The sequence below is a fragment of the Rhinatrema bivittatum genome, chromosome 2, assembly GCF_901001135.1.
Source record: "Rhinatrema bivittatum chromosome 2, aRhiBiv1.1, whole genome shotgun sequence".
In the NCBI taxonomy this organism is placed as follows: Eukaryota; Metazoa; Chordata; class Amphibia; order Gymnophiona; family Rhinatrematidae; genus Rhinatrema; species Rhinatrema bivittatum.
The window spans coordinates 764760018-764776863 of NC_042616.1; the positions used below are offsets into that span (position 1 = coordinate 764760018).

At 44.6% G+C, this 16846-nt stretch overlaps 1 protein-coding gene across 2 annotated transcripts in view; it reads right to left on the reverse strand.

Annotated features, from left to right (window-relative positions):
* Positions 1-8721, reverse strand: part of MTSS1 (MTSS I-BAR domain containing 1) — a 431605-nt gene extending 422884 nt beyond the window's left edge. The window contains exon 1 of one of the 2 annotated variants that reach the window (XM_029592008.1): positions 8379-8721. In XM_029592008.1, the coding sequence (XP_029447868.1) occupies positions 8379-8450 (72 nt within the window). In that variant the 5' untranslated portion in view covers positions 8451-8721. The remainder of the gene's footprint in view (positions 1-8378) is intronic. The other variant, XM_029592009.1, reaches the window with a different exon arrangement.
* Between the last annotated feature and the right edge of the window lie 8125 nt (positions 8722-16846).

Here is a 16846-nt window from a genome sequence, read left to right on the forward strand (position 1 = left end):
CTTCAAGGGCACAGCGGTACCAAGCCTGGAAGATGGAGCACAGAGGAAGGCACTGGCAAGCAAAAGTCCGAAGACCGGGCAAGAAGCCTGAACGGTAGAGCTATCCCTCTTTTAGGAGGGAGTGTTGTCTAACTCTTGGCACAAGAGACAGAGGCAGGATTCTTCCCCCTCTCATTCCCACAAGCACAGGAAGGCGCTCTCTCCCCCTCACCCCCCCCAAAACAGTACTGGTATCCGGATCTGTCATAGCTCAGAGGACCAAGCATGATGCAGAAGACTGTGGGCACCATTGGAAAGACTGATGCCCTAAACACGATGAGATCCCTCTGGAGTCATCTCCCTTGGCAGTGAAGAGAAGATAAATGCCATTGGCACAGGGCTCTGCCAGAGAGGGCCCTTCATCAATGCCGAGACAGGAGATAGCGTCATTGGTGCAGGTGCCATTGTCCATCATGGTGCAAGAGACCTTCGTGGTAACGAACCAATGTGCACCCTAGTCTATGCCCAGTCATGGCATAGATTAGGGTGCACATTCTGGGGAACAGACAGCACCCTGGGTGCGGCAGGCCAAGATATCTTTGAGTTTGTCAGAGAGAAAAGCTTTGGCACAGAAAGAGCTATTTCATGCACCAGCTAGAAAGCTTGGCACCAGTCAACAGGAGTTATCAGCGCAACGCGTCTCAGAGCTAGCCACTTCTACAACAGATACAAATGCCATGGTGCCAAGTTCCTCTTTGGCTATTCCTACAGCTCTTAGTGAGAAACAGTGCATCTGGGTTTTTAAAGAGGATGTCTCTCCTCCAATTCGAAGGCAGAGCTGTCTAAGCCGGTGAAGAATTTTTTGTCTTAAGCCCTGAAGACCAGAGAAGAAGGTTGAAACTTCTCCTGTCCAAGATGGAGTTGTTTTTCCCATATAGTGGGGCTTCCCAAAGTTCCATGTGGAACTTGCCTCCCCTCAGGGTCTTCCAATGCAGGCACATATCCTGAGACGTTGGATTCTTCACCTCCAGAGGAGACCCTTCATGAATTGGAAGGAGAAAAAGTGGGATCAGTCCATTCTGAGTTCTTGCCAGACATCTCCCCCCCCCCAGGCCAGCGAAGGTCTCCTCCTTGGTTGCCCTCATCATCAAGATCATGACTCCGTTCATGATCAGGAAAGGAGGAAGACTATAGGGTTTCCTTACTAAAATTACCTCAGCGTACCTTTCCTCTGGAAGATCTCTGCAATTCATGGTTTTTGGAAAAGCTGTCAAACTTGCTCTATCAATATCAGGATGGAAGAAGACTGAAGATCATATATCTTCAAGCTCCTTCAGCTGTTCTAATTGCTAGCAAATTCCATAGTCATTCCTTTAGACACAATCCTCCCAGGACCTGCAGATGAGGAGACACCAACATTCAGCTTATAAATTAATTATAACAGCTGAAGGAGCTTGAAGATATATGATCTTCAGTCTTCTTCCATCCTGATATTGATAGAGCAAGTTTTTGACAGCTTTTCCAAAAACCATGAATTGCAGAGATCCTCCTCAAGCACCCTTTATGACTGGTGTGCTTTCAGCCAACTAGACCCCCTTTTACTGTGGCCCAAGAAACTTGCTTCAATATCTTCTTCCTCTCGTTCTCAGCATGTGGATCTCAATGCCACGGCTAGGTATAACCAGCAGGTTTAAGTGACTCTGATCTCCATTCTTCTGGTACCAATGTTCATGAAAGAGCTGTGGCACTCTACACCTCCAGGGCCTTGGGACCGCAACGTAGTGTCTTCTCAACTCATGAATCTTCCCTTTAAGCTGCTCAAGTCAATGGACTTCGAGTTTCAAAAGTGGAATGTGTTTCTTGTAGTGATCACTTCGGTACAAAGAGCAAGTTAACTAGAGGCTCTGATTTCTTACTAACCTTGCCTGAAACAATAGGGTTGTTCTAAAAACTCACTCAAAGTTCCTTATAAAAAAGTGGTATCTGTGTTCCACATCAAGCAGGCTATTGAGTTGCCAACATTCTTTCTAACACAGCTTGCACACAAAGGAGAATGGGCTCTTCACAGCTTGGACTAAAAGGAGAGCCCTGGTATAGAACATAAAGGGAATTCATCCTCACCATCAAGCATCTCAACTGTTCATACCCTTAGATTGACAGAGTTCTTTTGGCAACTGCCATTCCCAAACTGGCTATGGGGTAGTGCATTGTTATGCCTTTGCTGGTTTGCAGACTGCTAGAGGTCATCAAGTGAGAGCCATGGCGACTTCATCTCAGAGCCATTTCTGTTGAAAAGAAGTGAAAAGTTGCTACTTGGTCATTGTTTACACCTTCACGTCTCACTACTGTCTGGATAGCATATCCCAAGATGACAGCAACTTTTGACAATCAGTTATGCGCAGCTTGTTCACCCAGTAGCACATTCTGCATCTGGTGGGATCGGATTGTCTGCTCAGTAGTTGATCCACACGGCAACCCTCAATTTGGGATTCCCCAAGTGTTATGGCTAATTCATACCTTGTTTAAGGAGAAGACAAGCTGTAAATAAGATTCCCCACAGATAGCAGGTTGAATTAACCAAACTTAATACCTGCCTGCCTTCCTGGAGAGAACTGACTAATCACTAAAGCATGAACTGAGAGACTGAGGGGCTCACAAGGCAGCGGAAACTTCTGCTCATGAGCTCTAAGGTGGGTCAAATGACGCAGCTAATTCATCCTGCTGTCTACAAAGGATCCTATTTACAGGTAAGCAAGCTTGCTTTTAGCCTGTTTTAATTTCATTACTGGCTATCAAGAAAGGCAGAATAATCAAATTTAATTAAATACAATCAACAGAAAGTACAAAACCAAAACACTAGCACCGAGTTATGTTCTGATCATTTTTAACTGCCAGGACCCAGTTAGTGGTTTGGACAGGGGGAGTCTCTTCCATTACAGTTAGAATGTGGAGCTCCTACCCTGCTTAATATTTATATTCATCCCATATTATTAAGACCTTTGGTTTTAAAGCTCAATGCTACTCTAATTCACAGATTTGTTGCAACTTTGGAAACTAGTTTGGCTGACTTGGTCAAGAATGTGAGTGAACATCTATGTACGGTTTCATCTTGGATGAAAGAAAATAATAATTTGAATGTGTCAAAAACAGATTATGAATTAGTAATACAAGAGAGTTTGAGTTGGGTGGCAGTCGTGTTTGTTTAGATGGATTATCTTTTCCTATAAAAGGCGCAAGTTAAAAATCCGGAAATGGTCCCGGATGCTCATAAGTCACATATTTAATTTTTATGTCAGTGAGAATGGTTGAAATTGAGACTGCTGTGGCCGCTGAAGCCTTTTTTACCTAGGGTTTATTTAACACTGATTGAATCTGTGTTGCCTCCATTTAAGACTATTGTAGCTCACTTTTCCTAGTCTTTCCTTAGAAAATTATGTTCAACATTCAGATGATTAAAATCAGTTTTAAATACCATATTACACCAGTATTGACATTTCGTCACTGGCTTCCAGTCTTCCTTAGATCCCATTTCAAGATTATTAGTCTTATATTTAAAATTGTCTAGCTCTGGGACCTCAATATTTAATGGAAGAAATCAGGAAATACGAACCAATACAATGCTTATATTCTAGAGAAGATCATCAACTTTGTCATCCTTCTTTCAAAACAATACAAACTAAAACTGGAAAATCCACTTTTAGTTGCGTGGCTCCAACTTTGTGGAATACACTGCCTAAGTGGCCAAGACTCAAAGACTATTAATTGTGCTTTAGATACCATTTAAAAGCCCATTTAAGAAGGCTTTTAACCGATTTCTGTTCAGTTCTATGTCAGATCTAATTTTGTTTGAAGGATACAACTGCTAGGCATGCTGTTTACTTGTTTAATGTTACTTTTAGATTTGTGTGTTAAAATAATAGTCATACATATTTATGTTTTGTATTTTTATGTTTTTTCTTTGTATATCCCTTATGGTCCCACATGGCTGATTAAGAAGTTGAATTAAATAAATAAAAACTGCTTCCAAAAAAAAAGTGCACCAAAACAATATTATTCTCTATCTTGTCCCCTTCTTCCCACCTGTTTCAGGAAATTACATACAAAGATGCCCTAAGCTGGTACATCAGTAGGGACCTTCGTTTTCAGTTATTTTATTTTTCCCGGGAATTCATCAGTCTTTATTGCAACCAACAAAAATGGGAGAAAAATGAGGGGAAAAAAAATTGGTCCTTATCTCCCCCAATTATTTTTCTGGGGTTTTTTTTTTTTTCATTCTAATAAATGCTGGAAAAATACAACAAAAACTGAAAATGAATGTCCCTAAACAACAAGTATTATTGTAAGTATACACACATGGGGGCCGCTGCAATACCATGTGCAGTGGCTACGGTAGCACACAGTGCAACACCCGATTGGACGTGCGTCCATAACCCCCGATGCAATACAGGGATCAAGTGCATCCAAAACACGCGCCCAAATCATTGCGTAGCTAATAGCGCTCATCGCATGTAAACTCCATGTAAATGAGGCTATTAGCTAATCTCTGCGATGCAAAAAAATTTTCCCACATGGCCAATGCGCCCATTGCAAAGTATGCCACATTCAAAGATGCATTAAAAAAAAAAAAAAAAGAGAAAACTCCTGCTTTTTGTGATTCTAATAGTATAGCTACGATACTAAGGAGGAGGAACCAAATAAAGCAGATTTCGTTTAAAAAATAAATAAATAAAGTAAAAGTTTTTGGGGGGGAAAAAAAAGTTCTGGATGCCCAATATACCCAGTCCAGGCCATGTATCTTCTGCATGTCTATGCCGGTAGCAGGAGAAAACAGTCGTAGATTGAGCATCTGTTTTCCCAACCCAACTGACGGCCACCTCCCCTGTATGCCCGATGCCAAGGAGGTACTACAGACACACAAGTTTTCCCTAACGCCTCCATTTCTGTGCGATTCCTAATTTAAATATTGCATCGTGCACCCAGGAGTGGTGGCTGGGCACGCATTAGGAAAAAATGGGCACTCAACACCGAGTGCCCATTTTCTGCGTCGGCCCCATACAGATTAGGGCACGAGAGTATGAAAAACAGACAGGCCAGATGCACTGACAGCAGTGGCCAATTCAATCCTTGAGAGCCACAAACAGGCCACATTTTCAGGTGATCCACAATGAACATGCACCAGGTAGATCTGCATACAATTCTCTCTGATGCATAATCATTGTGGATACTCTGAAAAACTAGACCCATCTGTGCCTCCGGAGGACTGGCTTTGGCCATCTCTGCAATAAGGACACTCTCTGATTTTATGCTAAAGGCAAAAATCCCAGAGATGAAAACTCCGAGATGCCTTTTAAACCTGAATAGCTCTACCACTCCAGTTCTAAAAGTAACAACATATAATCTGACCAAACACCTACAGGTTTGCATTTAAACCAGCAGTAATCGCTAAAATTCTTCAAACAACTAAACTTGCCTTCTTACCGGTTTTATTCCTTCCTCTTCTGGCGATCTCCTCTTAATTCTACTTACATTTTTGTGTTAGTATATATTTCTTATATTTTTAGACATTTTGAATAAAAAAATATGCATCTTTTCTTATGACTATGCCCGTTAACAAAAAAAAAAGTTCCTTCCTCTTGTTCATGCTTCATTTTTAAGCACTTCAATGTTTCCTAGGCTTCTGCTGAGGAGCAGCCAGCAATGACCCAAATTTACTTAAGATTCCCTAATTCTTGGGCTAAATAAGAGAAGCCTTTGAAAAATAAGAAGTTCCATCCAGAAATAAAAGCACCTATTTCACACATACAATGGAGGCCATGAATGCAACTCTCTCTCATGCATATTCTTTATAGATATCCTGAAAACCAGACCCATTTGTGCTTTTTGACCTATTGGCCACCAGAAAGTAAGCTTCAAAATCTTTAAAAAACAGGGGTAAGCAACTCCAGTCCTGGCCTGTCACAGACAGATCTGGTTTTCAGGACCCCCACAATACAGGCAGTGCATGCAAATATACCTTATGCATATTCATAATGGATATTCTGAAAACTAAGGGGTAGATTTTCAAAATGGCACATGGCCGTCCATGTGCACATGTTATAAAATGCAATGGGCGGGCAACGGGATGAATTTTGCCTCCCCCAGTTACTTCCTACCTAACCTTCCCCCTCTCCACACCGGCCCCAAATGCCTACCTAGCTACCCAACATTTTTTTTTTTTTAAATGTACTACTCCTGAGGAGCAGAAGCAATATATGTGCACTGACTGATTGCTGGTGTGTGCTTCCCTGGGACAGCAGAATGGCGCTGTTCCGGCCTGCCCCCAGCCCTGCCCAGACCCCACCCCTTTGAAGAGACCCGGCACGTACCAGATTTTGTGTGCGTGGCTGGGCCCATTTGAAAGTGTGTGCGGTGCGCACAATGCCCGGCCACGCACGTAAACCCCATTTTTTTACGCGTGCAGGCCTTTGAAAATTGGGCCGTAAGCCTGTTTGTGGCTTCCCGGGACTGGAGTTTCCTAACCTAGCTTTAGATGCTACTTTTGCCTCAGCAACCAACTAAGATTCAGAACAGAACCAAGGGATCTAACTGATTTGTTTGTTTCAAGTGTCAAATCGGACATCTAAAAACCTGTCAGCAACCAGGAGGAAACCAATATGGATAAGAGGGAGAGAGAGAGAGAGAGAGCCCAGAGAAGTCCAGAAAGGTGAGGATCATGTCAATAACAAAATGAATTATTTATTAACTTTGCTGGCTCTACAAAAATGCAACTAAGCTACAATGCTACGCAATATGAAGGGAAAGGTTATGTTGCTAGAACAAACAGGAGAAAGATGATGGCTAGCACAGCCTCTTCATTCCATTCAAGAAGGCTCTGCTTCCCTCTGACAGCACACTAGGGGGCTTACACGAAATTTTTGTTACATGTTTCCGACAAAAAAAGGTTCTGAATCTATTGTACAGTAATAGTCAAACACACACACACACAAAAAAAAAAAAAACCACAGTTGCTTATGGTTTGCAAAGCCATTTGGGAAAAAAAAAAAAAAAAAAAGGGAAGACTCATTGCTGGCTACAAGCATTTCTGTTCCTATTTCAGCAAACAATGAAAAAAAAAAAGAGAGGAGGGTTTGACACGGCAGGCAAAAGTGACTGCTTAAATGTTCCACTTTCACATATAATTAAGGGAAGGGAACTACTATGAAAATCACAAGCATACCTTCCCCAACACCTCATTAAAACAAGATTCAAGATTGGAGGACAGAGAACACAGAACACAGATCACAGCAGTGACCGCAGTGCACTTCCCCATAAGCCGAACAGACACCAAAGAAATCCTTTCCAACAATGCAGAAAGGAAGCCAGCTGCAGAGGACACAGCCTCACTGAGATTTTTAGACGAGCTTTGATTGGGGGGGGCATACCATCACATCAACACGTACTCTTTAATTATACCAGGGATCCATCCGAAATACAATGTGGCATCTGTGACTGATGGAAAAAAAAAAGGGGGGGGGGGAGTAATTCTCTCCCTCTCTATATACACACACACAAAGCTCGGCTTTAGGTTGTTAGTATTAAGCTCCCAGCCAGTCCTACGGATACCAGAATGAAATATTATGGTTGCTGCATTAGACCGCTTAAAGCGATAGAAATAAAAAAGGTCAGTAAACAAGTGGCTGGTGATACCTTTTATTTGCCTGCCCTTCTACATTTGTCCTTGTGGTTTCCAAGCGAAAAGCTCCCTCCGTCCCAGTGCACCTCTTAACTAGTTAATTGGTTACTGGTGATCGGCTGCAACAGGACATCCCGGGTCTGGCTCACATCTTTCCATCACGACGATCTTTACGCGATCCTTCGCTGTCAAATGCACTAATAAAGTCGTGCAGCTTTTTTTTTTTTTTTTTCAGAGACTAAGACAGGTCTTTGTTTAAAGGGGTTGGTGACGGATATTTTCCTTTTTACACACTGGAAACAGTACTTTTTATTTTAAATATGACTCCCCCCCTTCATAACCACGATTGAAGGGAACAGCACCCAGTCTTTTACCTGCAGCACTCTATTCCAGTACCTGATTTATTCGATAATTCTCCAGACCAAACAACAAAAAATAAAAACAGAAACCTCGTATTGCACGTTTAAAGATGGGGGCAATGTGCCCTGCAACAAGACGCACAGTCCTTCCACCCCACCCCCAAATTCGGAAACACAAACGACACCTGCCCAGGGCCACAATCGGCATAGAGTATCCTCTTCTCCCCCGCCCCCAAAACTAACACCTGCACCATCAGTACAGATCCCCTACCCCCACCGCCTAAAACCCGCAAACACAGCCGCCTGCCTCGATCACAAATGTCAGCCCGCAGCGACGGCGTGGCTCATCCTCCCTTTCCCGGGCTCACCTTCATGTCGCTGATGATGGTCTGGAAGAGCCCCCCCAGCGCGCTGCACTCCTTCTCAATCACAGCCTCCATGTTCACAGCCAGGACGAGCGACACCGGACAACCTCCCGCCTTCAGCACCGAGGGTGGTCAGAGAGACCGGCCCGTTCCCGGGAAGGGGGTGGGAGGGAGGATGAATCCCGCCGCCCGTTCCTAGCCTTGCTCTCGTCCGCCTCTGCTGCTACCGCCGCCGCGCGGACACACGCACACGCCCTACGAGCAGCAGGGAATAGCGGCAGCAGCCCACCGCGTCACCGGTCCTGGCCCCGCCCACCTGCCGCCGCGAGCACCCGGAGCGGGGAGGGGCGCCGACTCAGCGCACGTGCAGCTCCAGGGCCTGACAGCCTAAGGAGGAGAGGGAGCGCGCGTGCGCGCGCGCCTTAGCTACCTCTTCGCTCAGCCCGCGTGTCTGCCAAAGTCTTGTGCAAGGCCTTAAGGGGCAACCTCAGCCTGGGCCGCTTTTGCCCCCAGGGAATACAGGAATGTAGTGTCCTGGGTTTTTTATTAGGCGCTCACACCGTTGAATTAGCCAATTTTTCAAAGCGATCGGGGCTGCTACATCTCAACACAAATTTTCCTCTACTGCTGAAAAAGTCTTAAAACATCCCCCTCCTTTCTTTGATGTAGTCTGACACAAATACACACCCCCGACATAGATCCCAACTCACCCCGCCTCCTCTTGCACCATTATCTCAGATCAACTTCATCCTCTTCATCACATCTCCCTCAGCTGAGCCCGTCTTCTACCCCCAGCTCTTCTCACCACCTTCCAGGCCAAGATTTAGACATAGGCAACTAGACAATTGTTTAGGGAACCAAATTTTGAAGACACCAAATATCCAGGCCAAAGAGAAGCCAGCTTCTGCTTGCCAAGGTGCCATGTGAAAGCATAGCATGAAAGGGGCACTGATGGCACTGTCTATGGGCGTTACAATCTTAAATCTGGCCTTGCCCCCTTCCAGTTGATCACTCCCACCCCAAATGGTTATTCACCATCCCCTCTCACCTCCGAGCTGATCTATCACTCTTCCAGCCTCTATCATCTGATAACTGTTCTCATCCCCTATCTTCCCCAGATCCAGCTCTTAACAATATTTTCATAACCCTTTTTTTGGGAAGTGGTAACTCCTTTCAAGGCACATAACTAATGTATCTATTTGGGGCTACTCCAGCCAGCATTTCACATCCCATGCTGATTTTCCATGATGGGGATTCTTTCTGGAGGTGGGGAGGGGAAGCTTTTGCTTGTGGACCAGACAATGAAAAAAAAAGTCGCCAGAGGTGAGGTGTTAGTGTAGTAGTTAGGGGCCACTTTGACATTCAGAGTGTGACGTACAAACAGAACAGTGCACTCTTGTGAAGATTTGATGACCTTCGGAGTGAGGAAACTCACCCAAAGATGAGATTTGTGCAATGTTCTCTCAACCTAGCTTGATGTTACCCAGGTAGAGAGTCCACATGCAGATATCGTAAAGGAACTGGTGGAGGAGGTGAAATTGTTGTTTCTGGTAGGCTAGGCACTTTTTATAACTTTTGGTGAGTACACTAGGAAATTATTGGTGTTTCTGGTAATTACAGACATTATACAACCATTTTTTATTATAGAAATGGTTAGGTAAGGGGTACTTTGGGAGGTTTGGAACACATTATGGGTATTTCCGTTATTTCCTATGGAAAAAATAGTCTTGACTTACAACCAACTTGAATTACAACCAGCCCTCTGGAACCAATTAAGTGCGTAAGTCAAGGGTCCACTGTAGTTTACTGATTCATAAAGTTAAATAAAGTCTATTTTCCAAAACTGAGTGTGCATCTGACTATTGGTATAGGATTTGCTTATAGGTAGGTAGATGTCCTTATTTCAGATATCTGGGTAGAGCCCATGGTGATTTTAAATGTGCATACTCTCTCGGCAGCTGTTCCCTTGGAGCTCTAGTGATAAAGTCCCCTCTGCATTGCAAAAATCCTACCTTTATTCATTTTCCTTCCTCGGACACCCAGCCTGTCCTCGTCCCTTAATGGGTGGAAACCTGGATGGGATCGCCTGATTCAAGTTCTTCCTTCTAGGGATGTGAATCGTTTTTTGACGATTTAAAATATCGTCCGATATATTTTAAATCGTCAAAAATCGTTAGAGGCGATATTTAATAGGAATTCCCCCGATTTATCGTCAAAAATCGTAAATCGGGGGAAGGGGGAGGGGAAGGGGGAGGGCGGGAAAACCGGTACACTAAAACAACCCTAAAACCCACCCCGACCCTTTAAAATAAATCCCCCACCCTCCCGAACCCCCCCAAAATGCCTTAAATTACCTGGGGTCCAGTGGGGGGGGTCCCAGTGTGATCTTTTACTCTCGGGCCTCCAGTGCGTTGTAGAAATGGCGCCGGCGCTGTTTTGTTTTTTGTCCCCCGACGTCAGGAGCGTAGGAGATCGCTCCCTGACCCCGCTGGACCTCCAGGGACTTTTGGCCAGCTTGGGGGGGCCTTCTGACCCCCACAAGACTTGCCAAAAGTCCAGCGGGGGTCCGGGAACGACCTCCTGCACTCGAATCGTTTTGCCGTACAAAATGGCGCCGGCCATATGGCGTATGGCCGGCGCCATTTTGTACGGCAAAACGTACGGCAAAGCTGGCCAAAAGTCCCTGGGGGTCCAGCGGGGGTCCGGGAGCGATCTCCTACGCTCCTGACGTCGGGGGACAAAAAACAAAATGGCGCCGGCGCTACCTTTGCCCTGTCATATGACAGGGCAAAGGTAGCGCCGGCGCCATTTCTACAACGCACCGGAGGCCCGAGAGTAAAAGATCACACCGGGACCCCCCCTCTGGACGATCGATCACATGATTCACATCTCTACTTCCTTCCTTTAGTTCAGTTGTTCCTTTGTCCTTGATTGTTTCTTTTTACTGGGGATTTCTCTTAGGGAAAAATCAGAGGGATCATTGCAATCCTAGTGGGGAAGGGGGGTCCAAAATCTCTCCACTAACTCAAAGTCCAAAAATTACTTTTTTTTTTCCATATAATTTTTATTGAATGGTTGAAAAAGACCAAACATAAAGAGCACAGATAACGGGATATTTGATTACAATAGAATAACCCAGTAAATACAGGAAAAGTACAAACCCCTCTACAGGTTATCATTATTGTAACTTCCATAAACAAAGTGTAAACACGCTTGGTTGGATCATAAAGTAACCTTGGAAACATCGTTAATTTTAAACGAAGACCCAACATAGAACATAGTTATACTGTAGCTATACATTAAACGTCTCCGCACTTGCTCTTTTCATATGCTTCCTTAGATTTCTATTGTCCCCAACGAATCCCTACCCCCCCTGCCCCCCTCCCCCCCTCCCCCATGTCCGATATGGGAGGTATGACTGAGTAACAGAAAGTAATAGTGATATTAATAGTGCTAGGTAGAGTTCAGGTGGGAATATCTAAACTAATACAATACAGTAATGGTAAGAGAGACAATCAATAAAGCTTTGTGACAGCTAAATGACAGAGGGTATTAGTGGAATATATCCTCTAACGTACTCGGATCATTATCCTGGGGAGAACTGTAGCTTGGAGATCTGAGTCGCTTGTGCTAGAGTGTGAGTCTTATAGCCCAATAAATCCTTTCTTCCCCTTCGTCGTCACTAGCTCAAGGCGTCTGGTGCCCTCCCCGGGTCCAGGAAGAGCATCTGCTAAACAGCTGCTGGGTCAATATAGGCAGAAAAGGGCTGCCAAATCCTGAGCATGTGCTCTCTACGTTTTAGAGATTGATTGTGCGCCATATAGATCTCATGAGAGTTGAGCTTCAACAGTCTTTGAAACCAGTGTTCAGCCGCAGGTGGTTTTTCCGAGAGCCATTCTGCCAAAATGGTTTTTTTACCCATCAATGCCGCTTTTTGGAGAAATTCCACCATGTCCGCAGCTAATGTACAGGATGGTGGTAGGATTCCAAACAGCCAAAGAGTGGGGTCTGTTGGCATAGAACATTTGCATATATCGGAACATCTTTTTTGGACAGCTGCCCAGTACATCTGGATCTTTGAGCACTCCCAAAAACAATGATAAAAAGATGCACCTGGCTGGCCACATTTCTTGCAAGCGTCCGATTCACATATTTTAAATGTATATGCTTGTTTCGAAGTGATGAAGCCTTGCCAGAGAAATTTATATTGTGTCTCTCTCAGTAGCTCATTTGTGGTTATCGCAATTATATCCCCAAAAACTGACTTGAAGTCCTGAAAGGATAGGTGAAATTCTTGCCATTCAGCCCATTTACAGTAAAGTGGACGCAAGAGGTCAGGGGTTTCATCCCAGTGAAGTTCTTTATAAAAACCCGAAATGCTCGGTCCTTTATTGCCCTTAGTTTGGACTAGATTTATAACATGCTGAAATTGTTGCCACTGGGTTTTGTCAGAAAGTAACGGGAGTAAAAAATGGCGAATTTGCAGGTATGCATAAAATTCTGCAGAAGGCAGATTGAACATTTGTTGAACTTCCTGAAAACTGTGAAGAATTCCCGTGCCAGGGTTCAAAAGCTGATACAGATACTGTAAACCTTTAGTTTTCCATGACGCAAACAACGAAATGCCGTTCCCAGGAGGGAAATGACTATTGTTTGTGATACTTAACAATGGGGTCTGTAGTTGTTTCCATCCGTATTTTTTACAGAGGAATCTCCACGTCAGCCGACAGGTCTGATGTAAGATGTGCCTTTGAAGTTTTAAGGGCAATTCTCCCGGTGGGGTATGTAAAAGACCATTTAATGACTGAACTCCATACCACTGCCTAAGATGGTGGCTTGGTGTGTATGCATCCGTGTCCAACAACCAGTCCTGAAGAAATCTCAAATTGCATGCAATGTTGTAACAGAATAAGTTGGGGCACCCAAGACTGCTGGCTTGAGCAGGCTTCTGCAAGTGGTACAGTGAGATTCGGGCCTTCTTGCCGCCCCACAGGAATTTTGTTAAAGTACTATTAATCAGCCTCAAGTCTTTCTGATGAATCCAAATGGGAATCATTTGAAGGGTGTACACCCACTTTGGCAAGATTACCATTTGGTATATATGAATGCGTCCCATTAAGGATAAAGGAAGCTGTTGCCACTTCTTTAAAGTTTCCAAAGTATGGACGACTTTCGGCCGAATGTTAAGACTGTAAAGGGAGTCTAAGTACGCTGGTATGTTGATCCCCAGGTATTTTAACGCCGAGGAGGTCCATTTCAATGGGAAAGTTCCTTGCCATGTCGGCCGTACGTTCTGGCAGATATCCAGGGCCTCCGACTTGTCCCGGTTAATTTTTAGCCCTGCAAATGCCCCAAATTGCAGTTGAGTGTCAAGCAGCAGTGGGAGCGATGTCTCGGGCTTCGTCAGGAATACCAACACGTCGTCTGCAAAGGCTGCCACTTTAAATCTAGTCGACCCGGATCCATATCCTGTGATGTCTGGTTGCTCGTTAATTTTCCTGAGCAGCGGATCGATAGACAGTATATACAGTAGTGGCGATAGAGGACATCCCTGTCTTACTCCACGGTCGAGTTGGAAAGGTTTAGACTTCCGCCCATTGACTAATATGTTTGATGTCGGTTTGTCGTAAAGCAGAGAAACATACTGTAGAAAAGATCCCGAGAAACCATATCTGTGAAGGACTCTGAACATATAGGCCCATGACACTCTGTCGAATGCCTTTTCTGAATCGAATCCCACCGCCAGAGATGGGGTCTGGTCCCCCTGTACTAATCTCATTGCAGTCAATAATTTTAGAAGATGGCTAGTTGCCTTTCTGCCCTTTACAAACCCTACTTGATGAGGTGAAATTAAACTGGGCAGTATTAAATTCAATCTGTTTGCTAATACTTTTGCCAGGATTTTTAAATCACTGTTTAATAGTGAGATCGGGCGGTAGGATGATGGAATTTCCCATATTATAGTTCTCCCTTCGGGAGAACTATAATATGGGCGCCATTGAAATCCTTTGGAAAGCTTTTTTTTTCCAACCCTTCCAGGTAGAAATTGGTTAAGGGAACCCCCACTTGGTTCTGTAGAATTTTGTAGAAGTCGTAGGTAAAGCCATCCGGGCCGGGGGCCTTCCCTTTCGCCATGGATTTGATTACTGTGAGAACTTCATGTGTTTGAATAGGTCGGTTTAGAAATTCCCCATGTTCCTCAGAGAGTGCTGGAAGATCGATATCAGAAAAGAATACCTCTTCTTGTTTGGGCAATGGATTTAAATCATCAGTGTATAGTTTATGATAAAAGGACCGGAACACTTCACATAACTCCTCAGGTTTAGTGACCCAGGTGTTGTTTGAAGATTTCATTCTGGAAATAAGTGAGTGTTGCCAGCTGGCATGTACCAGATTCGCCAGAGGTCTGCCTATTTTATTTCCAAATCTGAAAAAATTATGGTGCTCCATTTGACAGGACCTGGAAGCCCTCTCATATAAAATGGTGTTCAATCTACTTAGAGTAGTATAATAAGCTTTCCTAGTGTCTTCATCTAGGGTGGTGACCCAAGCTGCCCTCCTTTGTTTTAATTGGCTCTCAAGCAGGAGAATCTCTTTGTTTAACTGTTTCCGTCTGGCACACATATAGGCTATTATGTCGCCTCTAATTACTACTTTACCCGTCTCCCAAAACAGTTGAGGGGATTCTTTATGCTGGGCATTATGTGAGCCATATTCATGCCATTTATGTTGGAGGAATTTTTGTAAATCTTTATTAGATGCCATGCTATTAGGAAATTTCCATATTTTGTCTCCCATCCCCAGAGCCCCCAATTGTAGTGTGATCGATATAGGAGAATGATCCGATATTACCGGCACTTCAATTTCCGCTTTATCAACCCGTGAGAAGAAAGAGGAGGGGGTGAGAATATAGTCAGTTCTGGATATCGTACCATGCGGGTGTGAAAAGAAGGTGTAATCCCTCTCTGTCGGGTGTAGGACTCTCCATATGTCTATTAGGTCTAAGTTAGTACATAAAATTTCTACCCCATTCCATTTACTAGCTGGCGGTGTCCCCCCCTCTGCAGATCTATCGATGGTGGGGTCATGCAAGCAATTCAGATCCCCCGCTATCAAAAGTGAACCAGTCACATTTGCCATCGTACCATTAGAAGCTTAGCCATGAAGCTTTTCAAAGCGGTATTGGGGGCATACACATTGCATATGGACACTTGTTTCCCCTGCCATTGCCCCATAACTAAGACATAGCGGCCCTCTGGATCAACTATGGTGGATGTAACAGTAAGATCCGCTTTTTTATGGCTAAGGATAGCAACTCCCGCCTTCCTACCCACCGCTGGTGCATAAAAACATTTCCCTACCCAATCACGTTGCAATTTTAAGCTCTCTTTATCGTCTCTTGTAAGCATGCAACCTCAGCCTTCAATTTCCTAAGGTTCCCCAGTATTTGTTTTCTTTTAATAGGTGAGCCAAGTCCATGAACGTTCCAGGATACTAGTTTGTTCATGTTACTCCTCCCAGATCATATATGGTTACACCTGTGAAGAAGAGCAGTGTAAGAGGAGGAGATCCCAGCCTCTCCCCTCCTCCCTTTCTTAAGAGCCACACATCCCATATTGCTAACTCTGCAAATACTCCAACATACATACCCCCCACACCTTTCAGTCTCACCCATATCTCCAATGTAACCCAAAACATTCCCCCGGACCCCCCTCCCCCCCCCCTCCCCTCCCATCCCCCTCTCCCGCTTACCCTGCCCCATCCCCAAGTTTCACTAACAAGTGTCCTTTTCTCCTCTGCTCCCAGAGGAGATGTGAGGTCCTGTTCAGAGGTGGTCGGGCTCCTCGCCCCATCTCATGGACCCGTAGTCACAAGGAATTGTAGAAGAGAAGGCAGATGTTTCCAGATACCTGCGTTAGCGTCCATCGCTTCAGTGCTGTTAAGTCTGGCCGCCATTACCGATTGTCGTTATATGAGCAATTGCTTATGTATTCCCTCCTGCTGGAACCCACTCCGGCTGGGTCAGCCCCTGTTTTTAGAAAACCCAAACAGCAGGTTCTCAGCGGCAATGACGAATAACTAAGCCCCTAACGATAGGGCCAAACAAATTGCCTCCCCTAGAGTCAGCTGTAACCAAAAAGAAGAAAACGCCAAAAGTCTTTGTCCTTTCATACTTATGGTGACTGTTGCTGGAGAAAAGTTTGAACAGCGCTCGGGGATGAGAAAGTGTGCATGGCACCATTCATCCAAATTTTTAAAGTTGCCGGGAATTGAAGGGCAAATTTAATTTGGCGCTCCACGAGCTGAGAACAAGTCGGTGAGAACGTTTTCCGGAGCTGGGATACTCGCGCCGAATAGTCCTGAGTCACCCGGATTTTCTGATTGTGGTATAAAAGTTCTTTTTTGGATCGGAAGGCAGCCCAGATTTTTTGCTGGTGAGCCGCGTTTAATATCTTAGCTATCGCTATGCG